This window comes from Anopheles cruzii, chromosome 3 (assembly GCF_943734635.1).
Source record: "Anopheles cruzii chromosome 3, idAnoCruzAS_RS32_06, whole genome shotgun sequence".
NCBI lineage: Eukaryota > Metazoa > Arthropoda > Insecta > Diptera > Culicidae > Anopheles > Anopheles cruzii.
The window spans coordinates 47,120,983-47,136,517 of NC_069145.1; the positions used below are offsets into that span (position 1 = coordinate 47,120,983).

Consider the following 15,535-nt stretch of genomic DNA (forward strand, 5'->3'; position numbering starts at 1 on the left):
ACAAGGGTTTCGAGCAGGATTTGGCCCGCTTGTGACGCACCGCCGGAGGCGCTTGATCCCGTCGTTGGCCGCCATCGAACGCTTCGTTCAGGAAGCTATCCAGGTAGGCCAAGTTCTTCGTTAGGTCCAACTCCGACTGGTAGCTCTTGTAGAGCAGCTTCTGACTGGCCATCAGATTGGCCACCTCGTTCCGCTCGTACCGGTGCGTGGCCTTGATCAGATCGTCCAGATTGTAGGAGCTGATGCCGGTCTCCATCGCCGCCGCCGCCGCCTCGGTTCCCTCACCTCTAGGACTTCGACTACGGGGCCGCTTCGCCGAACCGCCCAAAAGACGACACTTTTGGCCGAGCCGCACGAAGTGGGATTTCGCCTTCGTCAAGTACGTCCGTTCGCCGTCAGGACGTGGTCCGAGCGGCACCAGTTGCTGGTACGTCTCGGCTACGGCCGCCGCCCCGCCCTGAGTCTTGTTGGGGAAATGAAGATTCATGTTTTTCAACTGCGGCGGCAACTTCTCCGCGTCTTCGCCGCCATCCGGGAAGAATCCGGGTGCCGGGACGTTCGGCGTGGGTTGGCTTGCTTTCCGGTGACCTCCACTCAGCCAGCGTCGCTTACCGTGCGGCCGTTTGCTGCTCCGGACGTCCTCCACTGCGGGGAAATCAGTTCCCGGCGGCAGAGCGTAGTCCTGGCGCTGGAAGAAGCGTGTCGGAACGGCACCCGGAGCCCGCTGCCAGTGCAACGGAGCGGCCTCGGACTGCGGCAAACTAACGCTCAACCGATGCGCCACTTCGTCGCTCCAATCTCCGGCTTCGTCCCGGTTCGATTTCCGCCGACCGCTCGATGGCTTCCGGTAGGAGTGGCCCAGTGTCCGGCTGCCGGCCACCGCCGCCGATGGTCGCCGGATGTTTTCGTAATTGTTCGGCGTGGGGGAAGTGAACTTCCGGGGACTCCGGGTCCGGTCTCCGGGGACCAGCAGCTGTTTACCGGGTCCGCCGCCGCCGCCACCGCCGGAACCGGAATCGGTATCGAACACTTCCGGCGCCCGATCGGCAGCATTTCCGTCGCTCGGTTTCGCATCCTCGCCGCCGCCCGCCAGATCCGGGTCTGCCGATGCACCGGTGCCGCTCGTTGGCTCCTTTTTCCCCACATCCCCGGCCTCGTCCTGGCTCGCCAACTGATAGATGCCGGTGCTGGAGTTGGCCTTTACGATGATGCCTCCCCGCGCACGCCCCGGATTTCCAGCGCGCAGTGAGCCACCCATCGGCCCATCCGTTCCAGGAGTTCCCGTGCGCCGCCAGTCCAACCCCCCAGCGGTGGAGGAGGGAGCGGTGCCACTGCTGTGGCTGCTGTTACTGTTGCTACCACTTCCCTGGCCGACCTTCGGTCGCTCGTTCGGGACGCTCGTGCTTGCCGTGCTCGTCGTGCCGCTGCCCTCCGCCTCGATCCCCCCGCCCCCGGACGCTGGCGACCGGCCACCGGAACCGGTCGAAGCGCGCGACATCAGGATCAGCGAGTAGGACTTCTTAAAGCTAGATCGGATCAAAAAGTGCCCCCTATCGAGCCGGTCCAGCAACCGGTTGAACCGTTCCAAACCATAATCACTCGCCTTCGCCGCCGTGGCCGCCATTTTGCTTGACGCTTGCTCCTGCCCCTGCCCCTGCCCCTTTTCCTGCTCCTGCTGCTGCTCCTGTTGTTGTTGTTGCTGTGGGTTCGGCCGGGCCGACTGCTGCTGCTGCTGCTGACCCGGAGATTGCTCCGGTTCAGACGCGCCCGATAACCTAGACGCCTGACCCTGGGTGCGGTCGAGCGACCGCCTGAGACCGCCGACGGGCGACTCTGCGGAGGCGTCGGAGCCCGGCTCGCGGACGATGGCCCCGACGGTCGACGAGCGATCCGAGCGCGGGCACGGATCGGCCGCCGACGCGTCCTCGTCGTCGTCCGTGAGCGACTCCTTCACCGTGCCGTCGGTCTCACTGTTTGGCGTCTGCTAAACCCTTGTCGGTGGCTGCAATATCATCGCAGCCATGCGTACCTTCATTGCTTCCGGCGAACCGGGCGTCCCGTTCGGTTGCTGCGCGTGATGGTGCGCGGCGTGGTGCGGATGGTGCGGGTGGTGCTGGTGGTGATGGAACCCGGTCGGTGTCGTGTAGATCGAGTCCAGCGGCGGCCCGCTCAAGCTGTCCGAGCGTGACTTCAGGTCGGCTTTTTCGCTGCAAGAAAAACAACAACGCGGCCCATTAGCAGAGAGTCGTCAGAGAGAAATCTTGACCGCCCCCGGGAGTGGCCGTCGATGGCACAGAAGGATGTCCACAGCAGCACATTTACCGGTTGCCGGGCGAAGAGCGTCTGAGGATCGATCTGAGCGTTCAACTTTAAGTTGCTGCTAATGCGGCTCTAATAGTTCGAATAATAATAGATGGTGGGGATCTGGCAACTAGGACGAATTGAGGTCTGGTTCGACCAGGAGTGATTTACTGCATTAACTGCACGTTCCCAAAATAAGTGCATCTTGTCCGGGGACTTTCATAATCTCTCGAGAGAGTTCTGAGGGTTCTTTCCAAAGTCCACAGATCGGTTTTGTTGGATGGATTAATTGTAAAATCGTTCTTTTTCGCGGATGTGAGAGATTTTTAAATAGTCTTAACTGATGATTGCCTTAGAAGGAGAAATAAATCACACACAGCTACGGCAGGATGCCAGGACGGGCATGCTTCTCGACGCTTTCCAAGAACGCACCGAGGTACACCGAGCGGAATCGAAACGAACCGGGCAACAATGGTGGGTATTATTTATGATAACGATTAAGGAAACATTTCATTCCACTTAAACCGCATTCACTTTATTTTCTCCAGAAGTCGGCATTTTTCTTCAGCCGGCATCTCGGTCGAAGGTACTCTGTTCGCAGGGTATTCTCGCGGCCAAAGCTTTGACCTGTGGTGTTTGGCCAAATTTTATGTTGTCGATGACGTACCTCACCTTAAAAAATACTACGTGGCAGAAACGTCATGCGGCTTCCTGACCAAGCGAGAGCAGAAGCGTCACAAGTCCCATTATTTTGTTTGCCACCCGAAAATACGCACCCTCGGAGCGGTGGGTGCGCCAGTTCCGTGGGACGGGAAAACATGAACCAAAGCGTCGGCTTTATGCAGCACAAGAAAATTTTGCCTCCCTTTTCAAACGTCCAGCAGTGAGTGAGGCCTCTGGCGAAGAAAATTGCGGAAAGTAAAATATTGCCCGAAATTTGTTTAGATTTCTTCCGTTGCTATCTGTAATTCCGTCCATCCATCAAAGCGACCGGAAGCGACGCCGTCCACCCGGCTCCGGGAGGGCCAAAGCCGAAAGCCGGGCAGGCAGTGCGACAAGCACCCAAAAGGTCCCGAGAAGCAGCATGAAAAATGACCACTCATTCGGAGGCTACCGGGGCCGGGATACGTAGTCGATCCGGGTTGAGTCGGTTGTAGCGAACGAGGAGACGAGGAGAAACCAATTCGATCAAGGTTCTGGAGAAACGGGTTCCAAATCGGTCCAGGCCTTTGTTTTGGGGTATTGTTTTTCATGGACAAATTGGTTCACAATTAATTCGATTCTCGTGCCCTCTCGCGCGCAACTTAAGGCGCTATATTCTGCATAGAACCCTTTAAAATATGAGTTCTTCTTTCGCTACTTTGACCTTGAGCTATTAAATCTTGACGAGACGGGTACGTTCGCTTCACGTGACCGAAGTGGTACCAAACTTATCGTTGATGCCAACGGAGAGCAATCCAAAGCCCCGCTCGAACAAATCACCTTTACGGTGTCATCAGTCGTCTGAAACCGCCGGACAACAAACTGACCACCACGACACCATAATGGGCCACAAAATGGCTGAAGGATGTGTGACGGACGGACGGACGGACGGACGGACGGTGGAGTGCGCGTTGATGAGACTCGAAATCCTTCCGAATCAACCTTCTACGCAAGTGTCTGTGCTCGGTTAGTCTGCCGATACGGGGGTGCATTTGGTCTGGTCCGGAATTTTGGACCGGACAACCGTGCGGTGCTCGTATTTTTATCGTCCAGTCGGCAAAGAAAATGTGACCTACAAGGAAGCATCTTCCGACGAGCCATCGGACAACGGAACGATTCACCGAGTAGCACCGAGCCGGTTGACCGAGGGATTGTTGAAAATTCTTTGTGGTTTTAATTGGATTACCCCTTTGTGATTTGGGATTTCATCAGAAATCCCATTCGGGCTCGTTAACTCTCCCCGGCAAGGACCTCAGCCCGCAGGTGTGTTCCCGGAAGTGTGCTAGTGGCAGCACCGGTATCTGTTCGGTATCGGTTCTCCAATTTGTGTTTAAGAAATTGCTTTTGTTCCTTAGATACATTGTTGCGTTTGGTGTCAAACATGGGCGAATTTGATAGCTATTGTATGTAGAGGTTCAAGAACCACAACAGAATCAATTGCTGTAAAACATTATCGACTAAAATCTGTCGCCGACTGCGAAGCTTTCATGCAAAACTCTTATGAAGAAAGGATCACCTCGACGCAACACAAGAACGCGCTAAACGAGGAAGAATTTGCATAGCAAGCGACAGTTCCTCCGACCGGAACAATGGCTTCCTGACAAACAATTTTACATATTTTAAGTGAATAAATAATCCATCCTCCCGTCAACGTCGAAACATTGAAGAGGAGAAACTTAAAATTTCCATGAACTGCAGAGGGATTTACTTCGGACAATTTTCGCTTAAATTTCCATGCAAATGTTTAGCCTACGGTTTCGAAAGCCTTTTCAGGCGGGGGCCTTGTCCAAGCTCCAGGGGCATCTTCCAAAAGCCGCGCCGTGCGCAGCGGTTTCCTTATGAATAGAGAGCAAAAGTTGTTCCATTCGTCGAACGACACCATTTACTTTCGTAATGGATTCTTTATCTCGAGGATTTAAAGATGTCGCCAGGGACCGGGCCCGTCCATTACACTAAAGCACCAAACGGGCCAGGTTGCTCATACGCTCATACAGCAAGTCAGTCAGTCAGGCGACCAGGCAATACCGCATGCGGAATAATCACGAAACCTCGAAAACGGTCACATTCTGTTGTTGTAATAGAAAAATTGCACATTACAGTGACGCTTTATTTTAACGGCGTGCTCGTGGGCTTATTGAATTTTTATTATTTACAACATAAAAACGGAACACTAAGAAGAAACAAAGATAAGAACTCACACCGACGGGTGACGCAGCCATGAAGCTGAAGTAAAATTTCCAATATTCGGTCGGCAGATCGCACGGCACCACTTTGCGGTTCTTACACGCTCGAGATGCTGTGCCGGTTGCTGGTGTCTTTGATCGCAAGCAGCAAAAGACCAGGCCTTTGGGGAGAACCGAGACGGGACGTTGGAAAACATTGTTATCGTAAGGATGCCGGCCGGGTTGGCAAACAATATAAATCCCCAGGAATGGTCCGAAGCAGAGGCCGCAGTGCCCCGTTGCGAACTCAATATGCCATCCAGGAGAGATGGCTGCATTTTAATAGGATTTAATAAGAGATTTGCGTCGCTTTCGTATTGTTTTGCTCCGATCGAATGCTGTGTACGCGCCCGTGTGTGTGTGTGCGTATTGTGTATCCACTTCCACTTGGTTTCCGTTTCCTTCATGCCGGCTTTGTTTGCATACTTTCAGGCGTTTACGACATAAAAACCATCGGTTGGTCAATCTGCCATCTACTTCCTGATTCTACCGCCAAGGCAAGGCTAAGGTTTGGTCATTTTCTTTGCAAAGGCTAGGCACACACCAACGTCGTTACCAAAACCGACTCTTTCCGTGAATGTGTCGCGAAGGTCGATCGTAAAACGCGCGTAAAATGCTGATGAAATTGAAATATTGATATTGATGGAATTTTTCAGTTCATGGCGCAACAGAATTGAAACATTCTGCTTTTCCCAAGTTCCGACCACCGTCCCACTCATCCGCGGAAGCTTATTATAGCATTAAAATCCAAACCTAGGCAGCTGATATCCTTAAGCGTTCGAAAACGGAATATTTGGAGATCATTAACATGCAACGCTGCGAGTTCCTTGAATAACAGCACGCCATGGCGCCACACTGCCTTTGAATTCTAATGTGCTCCATCCTTGAAACTGATCCGCCTCGAATTGATTACCGTGTGGCTTTCGATCAAAGCGTTCGTTTGAGTAACTGGATAAGTTTCGGCGTGTCGCTGTGCGTCGCTGAATGGGAAAATCTATTGGACCCGCTGTTGTTCCTGGCGTATCCGGTTTCTCGCCACCCGGGCGCGGCAATGAAGAGGGCTTTGGGGTGCCGTCGTCTTCCTTTTTCCCACTGGCCCGGGCCGATGTGCCTTAAAAGATAGCTGCTCAAAATCCAATTTTCCCAAAACCTTTCATCCGTGTTCGGTTGTTGGGCCTTTGGCGTTGGTGATCCCACATCGGCATCGGCGCCACATCCGTGTGAACATGAAAAATGGTCCATCGTCGGACGTTATTTGTCATGTGATATTTTCAATTTTCAGTGTCAAATGTGCAAGATTTATTGTCAATAGGATACTCCGCCGGCTGGCCGTTACGGGGACAGTTTCGCAAGCTTCCCATATATTACCCACCAAAATGTGAACCGAGAAAGAGAGATCCGGGTGGCGGTTCCTGCTCGAATAGCGGTCATTGTGAACCGGTGAAACTAGCAAAAAAGATTGCAAGGACCAAGTTTCTTCGAAGCCGTTTGTCAATTCGCCTCGACTCATCAGGGCGCAGCATCTTACGCTGGCCCCTGCCTTCAGCGCCATTGTTTTTCTTCCCCCGTAGGGTCCGCCTTTCGAGTCATAAAAAAAATGTTGGTGAAATTATTTTTTAATTTATAACCAAATTGTTTTCATCGCCACGGGTGCTAAGAAATTCGGGATTAACACCGCCCGCCTTTTTTGGCCCCTTTTAACGTAGGGTCATTGTGGTGCACCTTTTTTCCAACCATCTTTTGTTGCTTAAAAGCGTAGCTCCGCGTGTGTTGTTTGAGGACCGTTTCAAACAAGCGGCCCCTAAGATGGTGGAACCGTAAACCGTCGGTGGCCATCGGTGAGTCCCCTCGCATGCTAAGATGGTATGCAAAAATGGGGCCAGGAAAGGATTTGTTCGGCGAAAGTAAGCGGGCAGAAAAACTCAACCACGATACGCCACACTGTTTAAGAGGCTGTTTGTTTTTGTTTTCAGCTCAATACTTTCGAGGCCCAGCGCGGCGGTTCCCTCGGCTCGGCATCTTGGCTGCAGCAAGCCGAGGCGCTGTAAAATTCGCTTCAGACCACTTCCAAGATTAAAAGCTGCCGCACACTGCTTCAAAGCGTGCACCTGGTTCTTGAGGGGCAAAAAAAGCGGCAACTCAGGCCGTATATTTCTTCCGCTGCTGTCGCATAACTTTGCGGTTAGCAAGACAGACTCCACCACATCCCGGCAGAATGGCAGAAACCAGTGCTCCGGCGAACGGCAGGGCACGGCACAAGTGGAATTTTTGTATTTTAATATTGGCGATGGCTGTGCATATTTTAGTTGCCCGTGTTCCGTGAGCACGACACAAACCCAACAACGGCACAACAGGTTCGGTGTAAAAATAATGCATTCCCGGAGTGCGACAAAAAGTGTCGAATCAGAAAACCGCAACAGCTTACGTCAAATCGATGTGCTGTCCCACCCCGTCCAAGAGGGCTCAAACACGCCCACGAAACATCGCCACCCGGACTCTGCATGCATAAAATCGGGATCATATTGAGCGGTTCCGCCGGCAGAGGGGCCGGCAGAGTCCGCTCTCAGCCCCGTCATGCATATTCAGAACAGGCAACGGCACCATCTCAAGATGGCGCCTACAAAACTTGATCGTTGTAACGACGTTTGACAGAATTTTAAGTTTCCACCAACCAACCTCCCAAGGCTCGCCAAGCTCCTGAGCCGTGGTGGTGGTGCTTGGAAAGTATAATTAGATTTCTACCCAGCGCGAACGTTGAACGACGTCCTGGATCCGGGACACTGCCTGGATCACGCTTCCAACCTGCCAATACTTACCTATCCTTTTCCGATGTCTTGTAGTTGTTGCGATCTGCGAAGGAAAGAGCACGTCCAACAAAGAACGACATGTGAATGCCAGCTCGGCTTTGGGTGTCTCGGATCCCGCAAGAACCAGAAGTAATGAAACCACACCACAGCCCAGCGCCAGTGTCAAGTTCTGGGGCGTCCCCGATATACTTACTTCTGAAGCAGCACTTCCTCGCCCGGACCACGTAGATGCAGAGACAGATGAGTATGAGGAAGGCCGCCAGGCACCCGCCGGCAATGCCGAGCAGATAGCTCAGTTCCAGCGGTTCCACTACTTCGGGGCCACCGTCGGTCGGTCGGTCGGGATGTGTGTCGTGTTCCGGGGGTGAGCATGGAATGGCAAAAATTAATTAAAGCTTAGTTACGCGGACGCGGTCTCTCTGGCGGGTTAAGAAACGCGCCGGGCACCACCCCCCCAGCGGGATGTGAAAAACTTTTGGATGATGTTTTCAAACCGGCGCTCACCGGGAAAACTTTGACAACGCGCCGCTTACTTTGCGTACGCGTAATGGCTTAATTATGATCATTTGTAATGGCCGTAATGAAGGAAAAAGTTGCACCACGGTATCATTCTTTGACAACATTCTCCTTTGGCCCGAAGATGTCCCGCCCCGGGGTGAGCCGGAACAACAACAATTCACTCACGCAAACCAGTGGCAAGCAAACAAAATGTCGCGCGTCACGTAGAGCCCGTCAAGGGTTCGAAAAATGAAACCTTTTCCAAGGAAAGACTCACTCACAGAAAGTCCGGGCAATTAGGGAAACTTTTTCGGGCAAACGAGATTCAAATCGAGATCACATAAATCGTTAATCGCACGCCCCTATTAGCGGAGCATGGAGCAAAGATGAATCATTTCCAGCCCGGCAGGCACATTCCTATCATACCGGTCTGCCAAGACCCGGGGGCCATTTGTCGAGCAACTGGTAATTTGTTCCGACGGAGTAACAATACGTGCGCGAATGGCGGAATGTGACCACCGGCAGTGAACCCGCAGCCCGAGCCTCACCTGAGAACATTCCTTCGACGCGAAGATTGATGGCGTGCCGATCGGTGCCCCGCTCGTTTTCGACCACCAGATAGTACGGGCGCTGATCCTGCAGGTCCGCCGCTTCGATGTGCAGCGTCGCCAGATAGCAATCTTCGCGGCTATCCTGCGTCACGTCGTCCACTCGATAGCGCCCTGGAGAGATGGTTTATGGGACGAAAACGTAGAATGAATCAAGCGATCAAGCCACTACCAGACTGGCGCGTTTCTCGACAACTAGCGTAACGGTTCTTCAAGAATCGTACAGAATTCGTGCTCGTTTGAAAACCGACATGAATGCTTGCTGACGATAGCAAAGCAACGGGCACGGAGCAAGATAATTACCTATCCCAGAGCCAGCTTCCAGTCGCAGCGAACCCCACTCCCAGGCGACGTGGCGTGGCCGCGGATCGGCACACACGATCAGCGACAGGGTGGCCGAGTCACCCTTCTTGACCGACACCGAGTGACCGATGGCTCCGCCCGATGCCGAGGTGGTCCGCAGGACCTGCGGGGCACCGACGACCTGGAGCGCGATCGGATCGGACGTGGCCGTCCGTTCCTGGCCGTTGATGAAGTTGGTCGCCCGACACTCGTACTCGCCCTGGTAGTCGTACGTGACGTTGTCTATCACCAGCCGCGACTCGCGCCCTCGGTCCAGAAAGGGCTTCCCTTGCGAGGAGATTCTGGGGGAAGAGAGAAAAAAAGCCGCGAACCGCGTGAATGTGTTGGATAATGAACGTAGCGAACGAAAAACATACAAACAAAAAAAAAAAGGACATCAACACGCGCCAGGTCTGTTGAAGGTTGAAAATCAAATGAAAAATTGCCGCAAAGACACAGCGTCAAAGACTGGTTGGGTTCCGGCGGGGGGAGGACGGCATACAAAGTTGCAAACAAAATATGCTGACGACGGGGTGCTCCGGGAACTGTGTGTGTGTGCAGTGCAAGATGATGGTGAGCATCTTGTTTTTTGTTCAACTTTCATAATACACTGAGCAGAATGACGTTAATGAATTTTAATTAAAAATATGGTACCCCGGCATCAAGCGACCGACCGACCGGGAGGATGGTAGGTGAACCGTCCTGCAACGGTCCTGGCTTGGCGCATTGCCATTGCCGCTGGATCACCGCAGCAAAACATATGAAAAACTCGTCGCTGATAAGCACTCGTCGTAGATTTTTCTGTTGTGCACTTTCTCGAATCTCCCCCAACGAGAGATATAATCCTCTTTAGCCTAGAATTTTATCACTCTCTGCAGCACACGGCACAGCATTCACACTGCAAAACACGCGCCTGTTTGCGTGCCAAGTGAAGAACTGTACTTTTTGCACGGGTGGAGTGTTACATCGTATTATTAGCAACGCGAAATGAGCGCATGATATGCTCGACGCCGTATGAATGGATGCTGCTTTCTGCACAATTTGTGCCGAGCGAGCTCATAAACGGTGTTTCACGAAACGGTGTTTTAATTGCACTTTCGCGGCCCGGGAACCTAGATTGGATTACGCCTTTCCAGATGGAATGGGCTGTGCTGGACCTCAACGTTTTCAACTTTCCCGAAGGACCCGAAACGAAATGCGAAATGGCCACTAAAGTTAAAGCCTTAAACTCACTTAGGATCCACTTGTCTGCGCTTTTGCCTACCAAACATTGGGATTAACAATAGTCGACAACAGTTGAGCAGTTTATAATATCTTTTAACTTCTAATTTATCAACTCGTTACTGATAACGGTTGTCGAGGTTTTAGAGGACAATTCGATTGCGATTTGATCACTGTATTTTAGATTGGACATGCCACAGCAATCTTTATATAAAGACCTTAAATATAAAGGGTAGGCCTTATGATTTAAGGATAAATTCTAAGCATTATTGTATATCTGGATCAGGTGTCTAATAAAATTGAAGGCTCTAATTAAGAACCATTCTTCACAAATCGGATCTTACCTCTGCACCCACTTGTAAGTCGGTGCCGGATTTCCCTCGGCCACACACTCGAACGCAGCGGGGCTAAACAGCGGCGCTGTTGTGAGCCGGTCCGGCCCAGCGGACAGTATTTTCGGAGCATCTGTTTGCGAACAGGATGGTAGAGAAAAAAGAACGTTATTTTCCCCGGAAACCGGCGAGCCAGGCGAACCGCTGGCCGTCAACTCACATTTTACGTCCAGTTGCACGGACATCGTGTCGGAGGTGCCGACCGAGTTCTGGGCCTGGCACGTGTAGAGCCCGGCATCGCGTCGCCCGACCGGACGCAGCTGGAGAGACTCCTGCAGGCTGGCAATCTCGGACCGGCCGGCCCGTCGCCATACGATGCTGGCCGGAGGGTTGGCGTCCGCAACGCATCGTAGGATCAGGGAGTCTTTGCCCTCCTCCAGGTCGATCTGTGGCGCCCCCAGCAGTCTTACCGTCGGAGCATCTGCGAAGTGAATCAAGAACAGCAAGTAGTCGAGCGTCGATATGTATTTCTGCATCTTCGGGCATGTGAAGCGTCCGGGCGAAATGTTATTTATCGTCAATATTGCGCCAACGCAACCGTATATCTGACAATCATTTACAAACACACTCGGTCGCGAGTAACACCCACTAAGGATGCTAGACCCAAACCGATTCGGTACAGTTTTGTACGACGTTTTCTCTCCTCATTAATTTTAAACAAGCGCCTCTTCCGCAGTCGCCATATATTTCCATTGCCAACGGGAAATGGAAATATAAAAACCGGCTAGTTCGTGACCCCGTTTCGCCTGGCCGGAACAGACGGGAATTTTCAATATGGGGTCAACTTGTCGCCCCAAACCATGTTTACCCAAACGGGAGGAGCACCGTTGAAATGATTGAAAAAATACAGGTTCCATTCGATTTTTCCCCGGTCGCTACTGTGACCGATTTACCATTTTCCACCTTTGGCTACGACCGGTAGCGGGAAAGTGTCCGACCGTTGCATTTAAATGCCAGCGAAAGCAATGCAACCCGAGAGACTAAAGGCATCAACTGCACTGATCGAATGCATTCTATAAATATTTATTGTCGTTAATAAAACAATGTTAATTGAGGGCGACTCTTGCGGGGTACTTCAGTAGCGCACACAGACCACTGTTCTGGCCGCGTCAGACAAGGACTAGGAGAAATGCATTCGGCTGCGTCCAGCTTTTGCAACTAAATTCCGGTGCTAGAAAAAAATCAATTGAGTCTGCCAATCTGTTTCAATACAGTAAAGGGAGATAGCAACTACGCTCCCGATCGTTACTAACACGTTTTGAGCTCGCTGCAAGGATAACACACGGTGCAGCGCAAAAAACAGAAAGTCATAGTGACGGTAATTTTATGAATATCAAAATCTATTGCTCATCAATTAGTCACAAAATCGGACGGACAGTTCTTATATTTTACCAACATATTTTTATTCATCGAACGGTCGGTAGGTTTATTTTCAACTAATCAAAATTTTATGCCGAAAATGCGAAGAATTAAATATTTGAAAATTATAAATTATTCATCTTAAGTTGGCGAACAATAAATATGGGTTTCTATGTAACATAACTTTGCGATTTTGAAAAGTAAAATGACATTTTGACACACATTGCTATTAGTTATCATACTTACATTTTACATCTAAACGTCCCTCAACCGCCACGGAGCGCGCGGCGTAAGATTCGTGCAACGCCAGGCACTTGAGCATGGCACCGTGGCGATCTTTGTTGGCCGGAATCTGCACAACGGAAGCGGCCGACCATGTTCGCGGATTGTCTGGTTCCGTCGAGTTTGTTTGTGGATGAATCGGAGAAATTTCTTGGTCACCTTTGGGAAGAAAAAAAGGGTCAGAAAATTAGCTCTTTGGTTCACTAAAGTCTAAAAAAAGAACCCCGAAACGTTAAGGATGTAGTAGCAATGAAAAAGCCCAGCGATGAGGCAACGTTGTTTTGAGTTGATATGAAAACCCGGAAATCATGACCATCGAGATGCCTTTTTGCTTCCATCATCGGCAACGTCCCAGCCCCACTATCTGTATATAGCAAAACAGCAGCAAGTAATAAAGCTTCCTCGTTTTTACGAAAAATCCATTACGGCCCAGCGAAAATGTTGCTTTGATGTTTGAACGATGTTGCAGATTAAATAGAACAAAAATTACACTCTGCAGAGAAGCGAGCTGTCGACGCTGGCCCGTGCGATCCTACGAAGCCCGTCCTAGTTTGATAGTTGGGCTGAATGTAATATTAACACGGCCACCGACGCCCAGACACTCAGCTCGGCGAAAACCGGCAGTTCAAAGTGCGGAAACCCTTTCCGCGGACTGAGTAATATTTACGAAGAGGCTCAGATTTTCATTTTAAAATTCCATACAACTGCATTTAATATTCGCCCGCACGCTCTCCATCAACCGGAAGCGCAGTGCATCCGCCGCCATCATACGTACACGGAAGCGCTTTTGACGTAAACAAAAATCTTATTAGCGTTCTTTGGTGAAGGAATTGTATATTGCATTTTCGCATGGTATTAAACCACGCAATCATGCTGAGTCGACGTGACGCTGTGTTGAACTTTTTCTTGCAGCGCGAAAGTTTGGCCGGCTGTCGTAGGTTAGCGCACATCCTTGCGTGCCCTGCACTACTTCAAGCTCCGGGTGGCTTATGAGCATTTATTAGGAATGTCAAAGTACGGTGCCATTCGTCAATCGTAGGGTACCTACAACACATGGACTGAAAAGTCTCGGGTCTATCACTCGGGGTTTTCCAGTTAGTGTTAACCTTTCTAAGAAAGCTGTTAAAATTTCATAAATAATTTAGAAGTGAGCAAAGTGTGTAGAAGCAAAACAGAAAACAGCTTAAAAAGGAAACCATAAAAGACTATACTTAAAGAACCATCCTTAGGTCGTCCCAAGATTTAAGCCCTTTCAAATTACGGCTTTTTGTGCCACCAACGCAGCATCATTGAATTCTGGAGCAAATAGCCGCCACATGAACGATTGAGTGGTTGCCCTCTCATACACTCCACACTAACTGATGCTAATTTGTTGAAGGTAAATTAAATCTGTTAATGGAACTACATTTTGAAAAAAAAAACACACACACACACATCCAATACCTCCAAGCATTGGCTTTTATGCGACCATTTTCGTTTTTGCTTCCTTTGCTGGCTGGCATAAAATAAAACATATCAACAAACGGCGCGGCATGGAAAACTGCTTAAAAGCTCAGCGACCCATGAGCCGTCTGTTGCGAGTTACCCTGATCCTGATGGAACCGAGTTGATGGAGTGATGTTTGCTTTATTTTTACCTCTTTATTGTACTCCACGAATGAGCGGTCTACACTTTCAGTGACCCTACTGTTCCTCCGGCACTGCGCCAACCGGACCGACCGGTCGGTCGGCCGGGTTTGAGGAACTGGCTCGTGGGCTCGAGCATAAAAAAATCACATCCTGCGCGAGTCGAAATTTGCATATCACTTCAGCATCCCACGGATTCGAGCGTTGCGCACTCGATTATGCTTCCAAAACAGCATGCTCGCGGCAGAAGTTTCGGCGCGGCAATGCAGTGGTGGATTGATAAGGAACAAAAAAAAAACACACACACCCGGAAACCCCGGATGGTGGATTTAAATTTTAAGCTTATTTACGGAACCCATCGTTCGGCCTACCCCCCGGAAAAACCCGTGGATAACAACTGCCGAGGTGGAAACATTGGGCCTCGACTTCTGGATGGTGGCTGCTATTTGCATTCTACCGAATCTAGCATTTTTCCGTGCACGGTCCACGGTTTTTGCCCGTCCAGTTGCTGAGAGCATTATGCTCTACCGTTGCAGTTCTGTTTCGGGCCCAAAGTCCGGTAGTATCGCCGTATTTATGATGTTGCCAAGCTGACGCATTGAGTGCATGCAATTCCCCCTGATGGGTCCTTCGATAGCGGCTGGCAAATACGGCGATACGCGGCAGTAATCAAAACCTAACTGCGGACTGTGAAGCGAGCACAGGCGGAGAGTTTTATCACCACACCAGAATCGCAACACCGCCGGAAGCCGCCGGTGTTGGCAGATCGGCGCCGCATCGGAAACGTGGCCGCATTTATCGCGAGAACAGTCCGATTTCAGTCCGTGAGGTGGGGGCGTTGGAATTAAAAGTTGCCAACCGCCGGTCGGTGGGCCCGATGGCGATAAAAAGTGACGATGGCACTAAAGTACTTACCGAGGAACCACTTCAGCAGCGCCGGTGGATTTCCGTAGTGTGAGACACACTTCACCGTGGCCACGGCCCCGGAATCTACTGTCACGTTGTGGCCGGGAGGAACGTGGACGCCTTCGTGCTCTAATCTAGGTCGCTGCGGTGGCACTGTCGGGGAGAGTCGGTCGGAAAAAATGCGTCAATCGTGGTGCGTTTGGTGCGATGCGGACATTGCTGTTCCAGACAAATCGGTACACTCCCAGGAGCAATCCCAGGAGCTGTTAC

General features: G+C 51.1%; 1 protein-coding gene across 1 annotated transcript in view; it reads right to left on the minus strand.

The window, feature by feature from the left end:
- Positions 1 to 1,984: 1,984 nt before the first annotated feature.
- LOC128270493 (B-cell receptor CD22) overlaps positions 1,985 to 15,535 on the minus strand; it is an 89,924-nt gene continuing 76,373 nt past the window's right edge. The window contains exons 3-11 of the mRNA XM_053007898.1: positions 15,275 to 15,418; positions 12,699 to 12,893; positions 11,254 to 11,514; positions 11,046 to 11,166; positions 9,442 to 9,782; positions 9,079 to 9,252; positions 8,226 to 8,342; positions 8,042 to 8,075; positions 1,985 to 2,207 (exon numbers count right to left, since the gene is read on the minus strand). Coding sequence (XP_052863858.1) covers positions 1,985 to 2,207; positions 8,042 to 8,075; positions 8,226 to 8,342; positions 9,079 to 9,252; positions 9,442 to 9,782; positions 11,046 to 11,166; positions 11,254 to 11,514; positions 12,699 to 12,893; positions 15,275 to 15,418 — 1,610 coding nt within the window. The remainder of the gene's footprint in view (positions 2,208 to 8,041; positions 8,076 to 8,225; positions 8,343 to 9,078; positions 9,253 to 9,441; positions 9,783 to 11,045; positions 11,167 to 11,253; positions 11,515 to 12,698; positions 12,894 to 15,274; positions 15,419 to 15,535) is intronic.